General features: G+C 35.0%; 1 protein-coding gene across 3 annotated transcripts; it reads right to left on the reverse strand.

The window, feature by feature from the left end:
* Positions 1–639: 639 nt before the first annotated feature.
* On the reverse strand, positions 640–14705 carry LOC131852280 (aspartate--tRNA ligase, cytoplasmic). Of its 3 annotated transcripts, none has more exons than XM_059202941.1 (13): positions 14581–14705; positions 12003–12126; positions 11150–11312; positions 10054–10189; positions 8517–8694; positions 7200–7344; positions 5660–5811; positions 5189–5355; positions 3914–4029; positions 3612–3766; positions 2517–2628; positions 1670–1729; positions 640–845 (listed from the first exon to the last, which is right to left on the reverse strand). In XM_059202941.1, exons 1-13 carry the CDS (start codon positions 14703–14705, stop codon positions 742–744), a joined length of 1737 nt encoding a protein of 578 aa, XP_059058924.1. In that variant the 3' UTR covers positions 640–741. The 3 variants fall into 3 exon arrangements, with proteins under 3 accessions (XP_059058924.1, XP_059058926.1, XP_059058925.1); XM_059202943.1 differs by lacking the exon at positions 14581–14705 and adding an exon at positions 12880–12900; XM_059202942.1 differs by lacking the exon at positions 14581–14705 and adding an exon at positions 12747–12867.
* Positions 14706–16746: the final 2041 nt, after the last annotated feature.

The following is a 16746-nucleotide window of genomic DNA, read 5'->3' on the forward strand; positions in this document are numbered from 1 at the left end:
AAACCGTCGATGACTAATAACAATAAATACAGCCTGATAATGTAGAGCTTTTATTAAAAAGTCGGTTGTTAGAAGAATGTTTAAGACTCTTCATTTCTTTATTGTTCTTTGTTCGTCTGTGCGCAATAAAGAGTTATTATTATTAATTACGCATAATTGCCTAAAAATACAGCCAACTACAGTTGCTTGTTAAGGATCTGTTTATTTCTTTCATTACGCAGTAGCATTGTTAAAGCACGTGGCAATTTTAATTGAGTAGTTTTACGAATCTAATATTAAATCTAAATGTAATTTAAGAAATATATTTTATGTTACACTGCATCGTTTTGTTTTATTTTATCGTACAGAGAAGTCATTATGGGTAACCCTGTATCACTTATTTCAGCCGCCAAGCAGCTTGCTTTATAGTCTGTGGTACGATTGTAAGGGTGCAGATTATAATAACGATATCTCAGGACAATCACACAGCGCCATCTAGTCCCAAGCAGAGCTTGTGTTATGGGTACTAGACAACTGTTATAAAAATACATATATACTTTAATTTCAGTAAATACTTAATATATATAGTCACACTCATATAAAATCAAATATGCTTGCCAAAGACAGGATAAAGAAAATAAAGTTAAGAAATTAATCCGAAATACAATTTTATTAATTTTATAATATACAAAATGGATACAGAAATAACTTAGAATATCAATTTTACAATATATATTTATTTGTTAGTCTTTTTGTATTAATTTAAGGTGTGACTCGCTTCGGGTCTCTTGGGAACATGGATGTTTTGCGAATGTTGTCTAGACCCAAGTACAACATTACTACTCTCTCTAAGCCGATACCACCACCTGCAAACACAATCGTATCTTACAATAGGATTTAATAAAATAATTAAGTAGCACCCCTACTTAATTATTTTAGTGTGATTGTAAGTAATGGGCACTGGAGGTGTCTATCTGCTTACTATAGTCTGTCTTTATATCTTAGAGACAACTTTGACATTACCTATGTTGGCAGCTTTTTGAGATTCTTATATAGTGTTGTGGCACAATCGGAAATTAATATGAATTACCGATTTATATCGGTTTCACTAATACAATGTGGATGTTTATTTAAAACAAATATTAACACAAAATTGATAAAGTATTTATAAGGTAATAATATGTATAGAATTGTTGTATTAAAATGTATTTTTTATTGACATTTCACAAATCAAAGACTGCTTTTTTTATAAAACAAATAATCTTCGTAGGGTGTTATATTTTATAACATACACCTATTTAAAATATTTAACTGTTTCAAAGAAAAAGCAGTTGATTTGTAGCTTAATAGCACAATAATATATCCGTAAACTACAAAAAACGTTTTTGTTATGTTTAATACAAACACAGTAATGGAAACATGTGTACAGTGTACGTAAAAAAATAAAAATGTATTGTGGACTCTGCCTGGGAAGTTTTATATATAAAAAACAAAAACAACAAATGGGTATGTCAGGTACAGCACTACCCCGCTATAAGTGGTACCATTATGTGAAAATTTTACATTTACACATGTCAATTCAAAGTCTCCGAGAATTAAAAAGAGACTATAGTTAAAATTTCAAGCTAATTTCATTCTATTCACGATTTTATTGCAATAATATGTAAAGATAAAGAAAATTATTATTTACCTGCATGCGGAGGGCAGCCCAGTCTGAACGATTCGATGTAAGCCGCGATTTTGTTAATATCTGTAAAGAGTCGTTTTTTTAATATACTACGATACGGAAGGATATTGTTAGTAATGTGGACTTATAACCCCATTATTAGCAATGTACCATGTCAGGTTGACCTCCACGCGGTCCCTACTGGAAACCATCGTGATAAATTCCTGGTGAATCTGTCACGATGTGCTAACTGACCTGACCTCATACTAATCTTATCACTCGCCAGCGTAAACCGTTAGCGCAGGCGGGTGCACCATTCCATTATCTTTAATAATATATATATATATATATAGATACTATGATGACGATGCTACGGACTTTGTGTCTGCATACTGTTAGTACTTCGAGAAAGCTAATTTGCAATTACAAGTGTTTTCAGCCGATATAAACTGCATTTTTGATCTGTGTTACTGCACAACTATTTTCTATGTGATCCGATTCTGAATTTGTAAATTTTTGCTGTTTCTCGGATGGTCTCATATAAATTTGAACAAAATGTGATCAGTTGTTTTTGAGTTATCCTTAACAAATCAAGTTTTTTTGTTCGTGGCCTGAATACGTCATCATATGTACTAGTGATCGAAATTCCTATAAATTTTGATATTTAATATTTATTTATTCTGTAACAATTTATATTATGTAATTTGAACATTATAAAGTTACTATGGGCAAAGTTTATTCACGTATTAATATAATAATTATTCTGTTATTATTTGTGACAGCCTGTCAGAGGCTTAGTGCGTTTTATAGTGTGTGTAAGCATAGCTCTGTTTATTCTATAATAAATAATAAATTCAGTGTTGATACGTACCTATCGCGTGGTGTTTGGCCCGCTCTATCAAGTAGTCCGGATCGTGTATACGCTGCGCCCCGCTCAGGATTTCCTCGCCTCGCATAAACATGTCGTATGAGTTAGACGTTTTCTGAAAACACCAATTATAGTTCAAGACAAAAAATTAACAAACAAAAAACATGTTTATAGCATAGGGGACAAACGAGTGGCCGCCCATGAGGAGCGACGCCAGGGGAATTGCAAGTGTGTTGCCGGCCTTTTAAGAAGGAATAAGCTCTTTTCTTGAAGGTTTCAATATCGTATCGGTTCAAAAATACCATTTCTGAAAGGCCATTCCACCATGACATGGTGTAGAAAGGTTTCAAAATTTTGCTTAGCTGGGGACTAGATGGCGCTGTGGGAATTCTCCGCATATATTATTTACCGGCTAGTTCCCGGCTTCTTAAGGTCCGGCGTGGTATAGAAGGGTGTCTTCAAGCTAACGGGTACTTGTCAAAGATATAAAAGTCTGTATTATCACTGGGTACTTACTATAGAAGGGTCTCACAGCTTTGCTTCACTTATGACTAGATGGCGCTGTGTAAATTGTACTGTGAATAAATTTTATTAGGTACTTACCGGGTTTATAGGATCCGGCATGGCATAGCCCTTCTACGGGGTATTTGTTAGCCCTTCTACGATGTATCTCAAGGGGTACTTGTGAGGGATATAAAAGTCTGTATTATTACTGGGTACTTACTGGGTTCTTAGGGTCCGGTATGTATAGAAGGGTCTCATAGCTAACAGGTACTTAATTAGGGATATAAAAGTCTGTATAATTACTGGGTACTTACCGGGTTCTTAGGGTCCGGCATGGTGTAGATGGGCCTCACAGCTAACGGGTACTTAATTAGGAATTAAGTCTGTATTATTACTGGGTACTTACCGGGTTCTTAGGGTCCGGCATGGTGTAAAAGGGCTCATAACTAACAGGTACTTAATAAGGAATATAAAAGTCTGTATTATTACTGGGTACTTACCAGGTTCTTAGGGTCCGGCATGGTGTAGAAGGGCCTCACAGCTAACGGGTACTTAATAAGGAATATAAAGTCTGTATAATTACTGGGTACTTACCGGGTTCTTAGGGTCCGGCATGGTGTAGAAGGGCCTCACAGCTAACGGGTACTTGTCGAGGATGTAGAAGTCTGTATCATACTTCGCGCGGACCAGTCTTCCTAACAGCTTCTCATCAGGCGTGGACAGGTCGTCTTCTTCCCCCAACGTTACTCCTGGGGAGATCACAATTTGTTATACCAGTGATTTTTTATTTGACTCACATTTAATAGATAGGTAGACCGTTTTAATGATTCTGCTAAAATACAAACTGGTGCCCCGCCATCATAAACCGTTGAAACAAGAAAACCAGTTTTACATACCCGCTTCTTTCAACATTTGTATTGCTTGCGGGAACTCGAGGCGCAATGGAGGGTCCAGATACTTGAAGGGCTCCACTCGGTACTGCTGGCCGACTGTCGCTATCTCTGCCGCGTATCTGTTTGTATTTTTTGATTGATAACATTAATACTAGATTTAAAGACTAACTTGCTGTTCTTAAGTGTGTTTGACGAACTTAGTGGTCTAGAGGTTTAGCACCGATGGTCGCGGTTTCGATTCCTCGCACGGTACAAACATTTGTATTCATGAGTATGATTGTTTATATCAGTCTGAATGTTTTCTATGTATAATATGTATGTATTTACGAAAAAATCTATGTATTTGTATCAGTAATCTAGTACCCTTAGCACAAGCTTTAGCTAGCTTAACTTGGGTCTAGATGGCGCTGTGTGAATTGTCCTGAGTTATTATTATGAAGCATCGTTTAGAAAAGTCAATGTGTCTTTTATGAGAATGTGTATAAAAATTTACAAAAAAGATACCAACTGCAAGTACTTTTAAATAAAATTAAAACATCAGTGAAATCATATTTATTGAGCGAAGCCTTACTCACTAATTATTGGAAGTAGGACTGCGTGTAATAATAATAATAAAGACTGCGTGCTAAACCGCTATATCAACGAGGTCGTCAAATTATGAATAAATGAATGAATGAATGTTGTTATATGAATATTTAGATAGATAGAATATACTTTATTTGCAACATACAGTAAAGAAGAAGCACAAACAATATAACAAAGGACACATGTATCGTTACAATAAGGCGGCCTTATTGCTAAAAGCAATCTTTTCAAGGCAACCCTAAGGAAACGGATTGAAATATCGAACAGGTAGGTAAAATTACATGAACAGGAGAAAACTAAAGGGTAACAAATATAATTATAATGATGATGAAGGAAAATAATAATAAATATTATATGAATTAAAATTTATGTACATAATAATATTCATATATTAAACTAGATACACTTACATAAACTACATACATAATTTTAAAGTTAAATAGAATAAACCAAATATAAATTAAAATGACATACTAACTGAAATTTAAATATTGTATATTATATGAATATTTGAATGTAATATTTATCAACATCGCTGGAAGGCATTGGATGCGAGCAACGTAGGACCGATTGTGGTGGAGATCTTTGGGGGATCCCTATGTCCAGCAGTGGACGTCTTCCGGGCTGCGATGATAATGATGATGATTTATCAATAAATGTTCTTTCTTTCTTGTTAATATTAACTATACTCACTCGTCTCTCAGTCCTTTGAATATTTCAGTGAACGTGGTCCCAATAGTGTCCAGTACTTCGTGATAATGATGCTTGAACGACATCTCCAGATCCAAACCGACGAACTCCGTCAGATGTCTATGTGTGTTTGAATCCTCAGCTCTGAATACTGCACCCACGGTGAACACCTGTAATCAGAGTGGTAATTTTTTTTTATTAATAACTATCTGTGCCCGCAGTTTCATCTGCGTTAAACTTCAATAAAAAATATAGCCTATGTGTTATACTGATGCATAAATTATATTACTGTAAAGTTTTATCAAAATCCCAAACTAACTACTATAGAACTTGTGGTATGAATACTAGACAACTGATATACATAGATACATTTTGTCAAAATTACCAGACTCACAAAAATTACCACACTCTCTCAAAATTTACCACTCTCTCTGAAAAATAACCACACTTAGTCTCAACTTCTTGACCACACACCTTATCGAAGTCTGCCGCTATTGCCATCTGCTTGTACAGCTGCGGACTCTGAGCCAAATAGGCCGAGGACTTGAAGTATGACACGGTGAAAACATTAGCGCCGCCTTCCGATGCAGCGGGTATGATTTTTGGTGTGTGAATTTCAACAAAACCTGTAGAGAGACAACAGATAAGCCGAGATTGTGGTATGGATAGTTATGGAATGATGCACTGTTACGGAGTGGGTCGAAAGACAATTATTTCAAGTTTAAGTAGAAAAGAGCGTCTTAGGTGATAGATCGGTAACAGACCAACTTTTTCATTCCCTTTGTCTTAACCGAAACCGAAGGAAAGGAATTAATGAATTAGTATTGTCTTATTAAGACAATATATAATACAGAAAGCTATCACGGCTATTTCGGAACCGTTCGTAAATAATGTGATAAAATAAGGGATGATGCAGGATGTAAATGTATTAGTTTGAACCTATCAGTAGGTAGGTACCTACCTAATGGAACGAATAAATTAAGACGAACAAAATAATTTTTAGTTCTAAAGAACTTTTACTTTACTTTCTAGAATAAAAGTAGCCTAAAGGCTACTTTTATTTTAGAAAAATAAAGTTATATTCCACGCGGACGAAGTCGCAGAAACAGCTAGTCAAGGATAAATTGTATTTATTGCTACCTAGGTAGGTATATATATCTACTGAATCTTAATCAGACAGATAAGTTTCTATAATATATCTCTACGTATGTTTTTTATGGATGATAATGGAATGGTGCACCCGCCTGCGCTAACGGTTTACGCTGGCGGGGCACCAGTGAAGAATGATAAGATGAACCTGAGGTCGGGTCAGTTAGCCCAGTGACAAATTCAGCATGAATTTATCAACATGGTTTCCACATGGAGGTCAACCTGACATTGCTAGCAAGGGGGTTATTAATCCACATTACTAACAATCCCTTTCCCCCTTATATGGATACTATACACCTAATAGAAATATTTAAACACATTTTTTTGTAATTACATAGAAAACATCGAGATCGTTACAAACTATCATGCTCATGAATACAAATGTTTGCACCGTGCGAGGAGCGAACCCGCGACCTTTGGAAATAAAGCGGTGTGCTAAACCGCTAGACCACCGAGGCCGTTATATTTGTAAAAACAAATTGCAGGTATAATATAATTTCATTATTGCATTACTTTTTCATTAAATTAATCATTTACAATTCTATCAATGTTTGTAGTAGTAGTGTACGCAGTGCATACTTATAAGAGTAGAAGAAAAAATAATTTCAACATTAAACATTTGGGATTAAAAAAAAAATTTTGTAATTTAAACTAAGAAAAAATTGCTGCTATTTAGCTGGGCCGCATCAATTAAAGCCTTTTGCTATTTGAATAAAGAAAAAAAGTTATTTAGCTGGCTGCATCAATTCAATCTGCGGGTCATGGTTTGGACAGCTCTAGTATAGAACAAGCCGAGAAATACAAAGATTTGTAATGCATCCATGAAAAGTCGGGACAGGTTGATAGTTAATTATAAACATAATACCTTTTCTAGTGAGTATATCACGGAACAGTCTGCACACGCCGGCCTCGAGTCTGAATATGGCCTGGTTGGCCGGAGTACGCAAATCCAGCACGCGGTTGTCCAGTCGTGTGTCTTGGTTTACTCGGATTCTCAGCGCTTCAGGGTCCTGAAACAATCCTTACTAATATTACAAACGTGTTTAATACGTTAGGTGTTGTTACTTATAAGTGTATGTAACCTCTTTGCTACATCTAAATATATATAACTCAAAGGTGATGACTGACATAGAGATCTATCAACGCACCGCCCAAACCACTGGATGGATCGGGCTGAAATTTGGCATGTAGGTAGATGTTATGACGTAGGCATCCGCTAAGAAAGGATTTTGATTAATTCCACCCCCAAGGGGATTAAATAGGGGATGAAAGTTTGTATGAAACTGTCAATTTTAAACTGATCGGGCTGAGACTTTACATGCATAAAGCTACTATGACGTAGGCATCTCCTAAGAAAGTATTTTGATAAATTCCACCCCTAAGGGGATAAAATAGGGGATGAAAGTTTGTATAAATCTTTTTAGATTTTGTAGGGCCTAATTTGTTACATACGCTAAACGAAAGTAAAGCCGCAAAAACTAGACCTAATTAATAATAATACTTACTACCACGCGAGCGAAACCGCGGGCAAAAGCTAGTTATATTATATAACTTTAAAAAAACATAGAATATTCCAATTTTGAATTTGACATTCTGAGCTGAATCATTGCAGGGAAAATACAAGATTTTTTCATTATTTGACTTTATAAAATTTTGTTTTATTTTCACAAGAACAAAAGGATAGTACAAACAAAATGCGAAAGTGTATGGAGCACGCATTTAAAATTTGCATTTTTTTTTATAAACTTACTAAAAGTGATATCCACGTAGGTACCGGTATTTTGCGTGAGCGTGAGACGACGCGCTTATCCTTACTTCCTTACTAATATTATAAATACAAAAGTAAGTCTATCTGTCAGTCGCGCTTTCACACCAAAACTATGGAACCGATTTAAATGAAATTTGGTACAGATAGTCTAGACCCAGAGAAAGAACATAGGCTACTTTTATAATGCGAAAAAGGGTTGAAAAGGGAGAATACGAGGTGTATGGAAGGATCGTTTATTTTAAAGCCTCTTGAAACTTATTTTTTTAGGCTAAAATTTTACGAAATTTTTGAAGTCATATTTATTTTTATTTTATCAAAAATATACAAATATAACATTAAAAGTTTTCGCGTATTAATATATAGATAATCCCAGGTAACTTCTTTTAGTTTACAATTACAAAACATAGCACTCACGTCGCTTTTCTCGGGCCTCGCAGCATCTTCGATCTGGAGCGGGAGCTGCGGACGGGCGGCGGACACTGTCCATATTTCTACTGCCAGCAGTTCCACATTCCGTACTGTGCATGATTCCACTGGTGATGCTGTCTTCACGACGGTCGCTCGTACATCAATTATGGATTCTTTTGTAATACTGCAAATGTAAAAAACAAAATCATCAATAGGATAGAATATATTTTTGAAGAATATGTATGTATATATGAAAGAAAGAAAGAAAAACAATTATTGACAACCATTATTACATTTACACATTTGACTAAGGTACATTTTACATATATATACATATGCACACGCACACTCATATACATATATACATATACACATACATACATACACACTTAGAACAATTATAAAAAAATATATAATAATAAGGTCGGGACAATTCACACAGCACCATCTAGACCCAAGTTAAGCTAGCTAAAGCTTGTGTTATGGGTACTAGACAACTGATACAAATACATAGATTTTTTTTTCGTAAATACATACATATTGTACATAGAAAACACCCAGACCGATACAAACAATCATACTCATGAATACAAGTGTTTGTGCCGTGCGAAGAATCGAACCCGCGACCATCGGTAGTAAGGCGGCGTGCTAAACCGCTAGACCACCGAGGCCGTCAGAGAAATAGTGATATATATATTCACTATTTCTTTGTGGGATGTATTGGTTGCCAGGCAGAAATTCAAAATTATCTCTTGACAACAAACTTCTCCTCTACAACTCTATATTGAAAATTTTGACCTATGGCTTCAATTATGGGGTTCTGTTGCAAATTCCAACATAAGCATAATACAGAGGGCTCAAAATAACATCTTGAAACAGCTTAGAAATGTGCCATGCTTTGTAAAAATATTATTCATGAGTATCTCAACACAAACACAGTAGCCGAAGAGATAAAACACCACTACTCCAAGTACAAGACACGGCTAGTAAACCATCCTAATGTGCTGGCTAACCGACTGATAGTCGCTGACAACATACGTTGACTTAAAAGGCGTAGGCTACTGGGACCTGATGATTAATCAGGACCACCAAAAGAGACGATGATCCTGCTGGGAATCACACTCTACCCACGACGTAACACCTTTACCATATCTGTTCATAGTCTTCGACTGATTGCAGGATAGACACAAAAGAAAAACTATTTCTATTCCAATTCAAATTCAAGTTCAAAAATCATTTATTCATGTAGGACATTTTAGCCGCTTATGAACGTCAAGTTTATGTTGTTATATATGTTGCTGTACTCTTGTTCTTATTTTATATTCCTTATATATGTTACTTAAGGTATTTGTATACATATTGTCCAATATCTTTTTGCACATTGCACACATTGCACACAATTTGCAAATCAAAATTGAAAGGATAGCTTACATCTCAATTTATAGTTACCTTAGCTACAGTAACGCGTGGCCGGGTCTGCTAGTTGTTATATAAACTATTAAATTACCTGAAGTAAAATAAATAAATATTGAAAATCACTTACTTGCCCGCGAACTTGACCATTTGCTTGCTGATAGCGCGCTCTTCATTCACGCTGACCAGAAGCTGCACTGTGCTCGAGCTCTGTCGAAGCACGGCGAAGCATTGCTTCCCCTTTGCCCTTGACGTTTGAAGTCGTGCTGCAATCATGGTAGCAAATTAATTGATAACTGTGAGGGTAAGGTTGTATATATATTTGGTATTGTAAATATAATTATGGAAATACTGTTTTTAGAATAAGATTTGTATAATTGTATGTATAAAAAGTAAAGCAAATAACAGAATAGAACAGAAGAATAGTAATGACAATATAACATTTTTCTATATCAAATAATAGATAATAAAAAAATCTTTAAAAATTACGTGTCACGTGTGTCCATTCGCGATGGACTCCTAAACTTCTGAACCGATTGCAAATTTGATTTGCACATTGTGTGTAATTTGATCCAACTTGAAAGACAGAATAGCTTACATCTCAAATTATAGTCGCAATATTATTTTATTGCCTTTGCTACAGCAACACGTGGCCAGGTATGCTAGTAGTATCAAAAAAGCTGCTCTGCACAGATAACAATTTGGAATTTTAAAGTGACCACCTTGAATGTGAGGCGACAGGGAAGGAAGGAAGGTGTGAACATATTTTTTTTTCTGACTTTGAAAGTGCACTTGATGCTAAGTGGTAACGCCTATACAGCCTCGATTGTGTAGCAGTTTAGCACACCACCTTACTTCAGATGGTAGCGGGTACAAACATTTGTATTCATGAGTATGATAATTTCTAATCATCTAATGTCTGGGTTAAAAAAAAAATTATTTATGTATTTATATCAGTTGTCTAGTACCTATAACCCAAGCCATGCCTAGTTTGGGACTATATGGCGATGTGTGAATAATTCAGAGACATTATAATTATTGTACCTATATTATTTTTCTATGCTATTCATGCACCACCTACCACTTCTGTCATTTTTTCTCTATCTTAAAGTTGTCTGGAAGAGACAGCTTGCTGCGATAAGACCGCCTTTGGTACATCTATATCTCTTTTCTGTATAATTTTTGTGTAAAATGTTTAGGGCAATGAATACTTTATAAATAAGTACCTCTGACCCAAACTTCTTGGCTATCAATCTTCACCCCTAAGTCCTGGACATCAGTGTAGACTCGGCCCCTGTGGTCTCCAGATGACTGAATCAACTTGAGCACCCCATACCGCCCTTCGGAGGTATCTGGTTCTGATTCATTTTGTGGCTGAGCAGACGCTGCCTGGAAATATATAGTAAAAGCCAAGTTGAAGAGGTAACTCCACTACACACTGTATGTGATTATAGCCCATGTATGCATAAACGAAATACGGAACGGGCCCTCATTGGACACTGTAAATTGAATAACCACTTGGCAAAATTAGACCTTAGCTAAGAGGAAACTCCACACACACCTATACACACATCCTATGTGGTCATAGCCCACTCATGTATGAACAAAATGATATAGCTGTGGGTACTTACTTTTATACTTAGTTTATTAATAAAGTGTATTAATGTAGGAAGGCACTATATGTTCTTTACATAAAGTGATACAACCTACATAGCATATTGTTATAATATTTCATACACTATACACACATTTCATCATCATCACATATTTCATAATACTATATATTAAGGACACATTAACACTATCTTGAGGAGATAAAAACCATCGCATCTAAGAATATCCTTCAATTGTTGTCCCTGATGAGTCTGATCAGGGCAAGCACAATAGATCTATGTAGGTTGCAGTGCTACATGTCAGAATAACAATGCAAACAATGCACTATCCCATTATCATAAAAAAATACAACTTACAAAACAAGTTGCTTGGTGTCTGAAATATATGAGACAGAGAGAGCTACCTATCTATCTCACTTATTACCCCACTTTAGTACCCATGTAGATAAATTTGTATAAAGTCTACCTTATGTTCTGCCTTCTTCTGTTGTTTCTCAGCCGCTTTGGCAGCCTTCTTGGCCGCCTTTTTACTGGCGGCTGTGTCGCCCTCCACCTGTACTGGTGTCTCTGATACAACCATATTGGAAGATCTGCAAAGAGATCAAAGTTAACCTGAGAACATTACACATGTAATATTTCTGGCACACTCTCATCAGCTTACCTCTCCGGATAAAATAGATTTAAGTTAGAGAAAGAATTTTACCACAGAAAATATAATGAAACCACAGAAAATAAAACCAAATTACCATAGAAAAGACAATAAATATGTACACTATTCAATAAAACATTATTGCTTTTTTATTTATTATCTCACAGTAAAAAAAATTTTTTTATTGGGTATTGGCGGGAAGGCTACGGCTAACCGTAGCCTTCCCGCCAATACCCAATAAAAAAATTTTTTGTATGAAAAAAAAAATTGTATGAATAAAAGTATGTATAAGTATGATAAAATTAAGTTCCTAACAAAACTGGATACACAAATAATATTTAAATAATAGTACGAACAGTGATGTTATTATAAACTTAACCTATTCTTTTAACCAAATATAACCATCCTATTTTAAAAAATCACGGTGTTACGATAAATCACACAATGAATTAGAAAAGCATATACCTTTATTATTGAAATTTGGAAAATCTTAGTAACAATTTATTACAAATTTCATCATCCAATCCAAATAAAAAATAAATTAATAAAAAAAAAAGTTACCCGTATCACGGAGTGGACTATTATGAATTTATGATTGGTACTTATGTTCTATTAAGATAAAAATGTATTTCTAACTGATAAGAAGTTAATTATAACTGCTAATACATATTTATAAAATAGGTTATATACTGACCTGCTGTGTCTGATGTATAAAAAAAATATAATGCCCAATGTCAATAATGTCAAAGTCAAAATGACTGCAGTGACAGCGCACTGTACAATAGTGTTGGTTTGACGATTTTAGTCGACTCAAGACGACTGTTTACCGTCAACGATGAACTAGTTTAAAAAACAGTCTATATTTTGTAATATTCTTTTAATATATGCTAGTCACTACAGCATTCTGTTTCTTATTTCTTTGTATTCTCAAATCAAACACTATAAAATAAAATTATATGTCATTTCACTGTCTTTACCATTGCTAGCAATGGGCCCCAGCGACGTATACTACATTTTTATCATTATTATTATAGTTACACTACATTTTCTCAGCTTTTGCTGGTTTTCGGTGTGTGTGTGTTATTATTATTATTATTCATCATCATCACCATCATCGCAGCTCGGAAGACGTCCACTGCTGGACATAGGCCTCCCACAAAGATCTCCACGACGATCGGTCCTGCGCTGCTCGCATCCAATGCCTTCCAGCGATCTTGACCAGATCGTCGGTCCACCTTGCTGGAGGCCTTCCCACGCTGCGTCTTCCGGTCCGTGGTCGCCACTCGAGGACTTTACTGCCCCAACGGCCATCTGTCCTACGAGCTATGTGCCCTGCCCATTGCCACTTCAGAGTCGCAAGTCCCTTAGTTTATATCGACGAAAAGACTATTTCTTAACAAACAGAATTGGTAAATGTAAACTAATAAAAATCTTGATTATCAATTGACGTTGTCGGAGCGACCGTATCGACCGACACGTCACGATCGTCGGCGATCAACGTGATGTAACAGATACATCAACCAGTCGACAAATAAAAAACTAGTTGTAACTGTGAACTATAAAGTAGTTTAATCGTTCAATCACAAAGAACAACTTAACAAAACGGATGAACAGGCTAGTTATTAAACTAAGTAGTAGTCGTTAGTTACTTTTCATAAGATTGACAGCACATTTTTTGTACTCGTTTTTTTTTCCATTAATTTTATTTCACTTTCTGTATTATTTTAATACATTTGGACAACAAATGTGTATAATGTTATTCAATAGATTCCCAACTGTTTTGGTCTCATTGTTTATACTTTTTTAGAACTAAACTATAGTTTATTTTTCTTTTTTATAGCTTGCACTTTAGTATTAGTTATAATATCTAAATATATATAACTCAAAGGTGACTGATATAGTAATCTATCAACGCACAGCCCAAACCACTAAACGGATCGAGCTGAAATTTGGCATGCAGGTAGATGTTATGACGTAGGCATCCGCTAAGAAAGGATTTTGATTATATTTACCCCCAAGGGGATAAAATAGGGGATGAAAGTTTGTATGAAACTTTGTCAATTTTAAACCGATCGGGCTGAGACTTTGCATGCATATAGCTACTATGACGTAGACATCCCCTAAGAAAGGATTTTGATAAATTCCTCCCCTAAGGGGATAAATTAATGCCAGCGACGCCGCGGGCAAAAGCTAGTACTAAAATAAGATTTATATTTTATTTATTTCGGAGTACTGTAATGCTGTTTACAGCACACGCCCCCGTACAGATGGCACTCCAAACCAAAGGAAGGACTTATGGAGCGGTTGAAGGCCAACTCCCGCCTGACGGATACGACTTTAGTCTGAGGGCACAGCTAGGAGTTCGAACCTTGGCTCATATAAAAGATATACCTACCCATATGCAGTCAGTTGTCTATTTTTTAAGGCATCATTCATTTTCCTTTTACGACGTAGTCTTCTTCTTCTCTCCATTTGGTAATCCAGCTCCAAAAATTCTAAAATTTCATATTCGTCACACATCTACAAAAAAAATAACCTGATGAACGTCTAAAAAAAAACAAATTCGATACAAACATTAAAAAAATGTCCGTATGTTTGTTCTTGCTAATCTCTGAAACGATTGACCGATTTTAATGGAACTTTCACAATTTTGAAATTGGAATTCATAACCAAAGAGGAGATATTTGAAATCAAAGTGGCCACTACGACAAAACGTTAATTTTACATGTAAGGACCTAATACATAAGTTTTATTTTTAAATAAATAATTGAAAGAGTTGACAGAACGAAGTACGACGATGTAAAGATGATTTTAATATGTAAATAAATAATTTACACTTACATTAAGAATATTTCACCCGTTCACTTCACGATTTAAATTCCAACATTCCAGAGCCGTAAAATATTTAAAAAAAAAAGTCTTGAAGTTTATGTTAAATCGCAATTATTTTAAATATCTAATAAAATAGCTAAATTTTCTATTACAGAACCGTGAGAGCCTGAAGGGTTTTACGAGGAACATTGGAATAAAAGAAATTTACGTCTTTAAAGAACAACTATTATATTTAGACAGCGCTTGTGACATCCTTTTAAAAAACAGCAAACAAATTATTTTTTTCTTTTTTACACTCATAAATCTTACTAACTCTTTTAATTTTATACTTACATCCTTTGTACCTAACATCACACTTAAGAAACGCATAAAAACGTCAATTTGTTGACAAAATTCAATTTTTTTAATCTAAAATAAATATTAGAAATATTGGCAGTACATTTATGTCTAATAGGCGGTATTAAAGGTGAGTGCAAAGGGTACTCTACTTCTAAAGTCTACCTCAGTAAAAAAAAAAACACAACTATAGCACTAGTTCCTAAGTTAGGTTACGCATAAATTATTCCTATTTCTTTTGAAATTTCCTGCCCATATAAATAGGCTTAAAATAAGGTTGCTGCTCCTAAACTCGATGCCGGTGCAAAGGAGCTCGCCCCGATGCACCAACCTCTCTGTAACAAGTGTTAGAATTATATAGATTAGTATGGCAACACTGAACAGAGATTATTAGAAAATGTCTTGCTTGTACAATGTCATGTCTTCTGCTACAATAAAAGTATTAAAATATAATAACAGTATTTATCATTATAACATGGCGCAGTCGATAATTTAAACTGAAAAAAGTGATAGAGAGTGATAATAAATAAGTGATATTGAGTAAGTAAACCAAAAAATATGGATATGTTGAAGCCGCCGCCATCATTGTCGTTTACCGGCGACATTGCCGAAAATTACAAAAGATTTAAGCAAAGATATCAGTTATATGTGAAAGCGTCAGGAGCTGATGTAAAATTGAATGATGAGGGACAAATAGCATTATTTCTTCACACAATAGGTGACGAGGTAATACAAATATATAATACTTTTGATTTAACCTCTTCTACAAAGTTCGATGACCTAATAAAGAAATTTGATAATTATTTCATACCACAGAAAAATGAGTCTATGAATAGACATATTTTCTTCAGTAGAGTTATGAAGGAAGACGAATGTATCGACGATTACGTAACAGAATTACGTATATTGAGCAATGATTGTAATTTTGAGTCACTGCGAGACAGTTTAATAAGGGACCAGATTATTCGAGGAATAAGAGAAAAGAGCCTACGTGAAAGATTATTAAAAGAGCATGGTCTTGATCTAAATAAATGTATACAAATATGTAAAACGTTCGAAATAACTTGTATACAGATGCAGAAATTTGAAAAAGAGAAAATAGAGGTAGCAGAAATAAAGAAAAGCAGTAAGTATGAGTACAATAAGAGCCAGACAAAGGGAAAAAGTCAAACAGCACAAGGTAGACAAGCTGAGGTATCAATACATAATGCAAGTAAGAAAAATAGTTTGTGTTATAAGTGTGGTTATAGTCATGGGTATAAATGTCCAGCATACAATGTACAGTGTAGAAAGTGTGGACGTCGTGGTCATTTCGCGCGAGTGTGTAAAAATAGAAATAAAGTGCAAGTGATAAATGAATCCGTATCATCTGACATTGTGATTAGTTCTATAG

The sequence above is a fragment of the Achroia grisella genome, unplaced genomic scaffold (assembly GCF_030625045.1).
Source record: "Achroia grisella isolate CSIRO2021 unplaced genomic scaffold, CSIRO_AGI_Agris_v1 utg841, whole genome shotgun sequence".
In the NCBI taxonomy this organism is placed as follows: Eukaryota; Metazoa; Arthropoda; class Insecta; order Lepidoptera; family Pyralidae; genus Achroia; species Achroia grisella.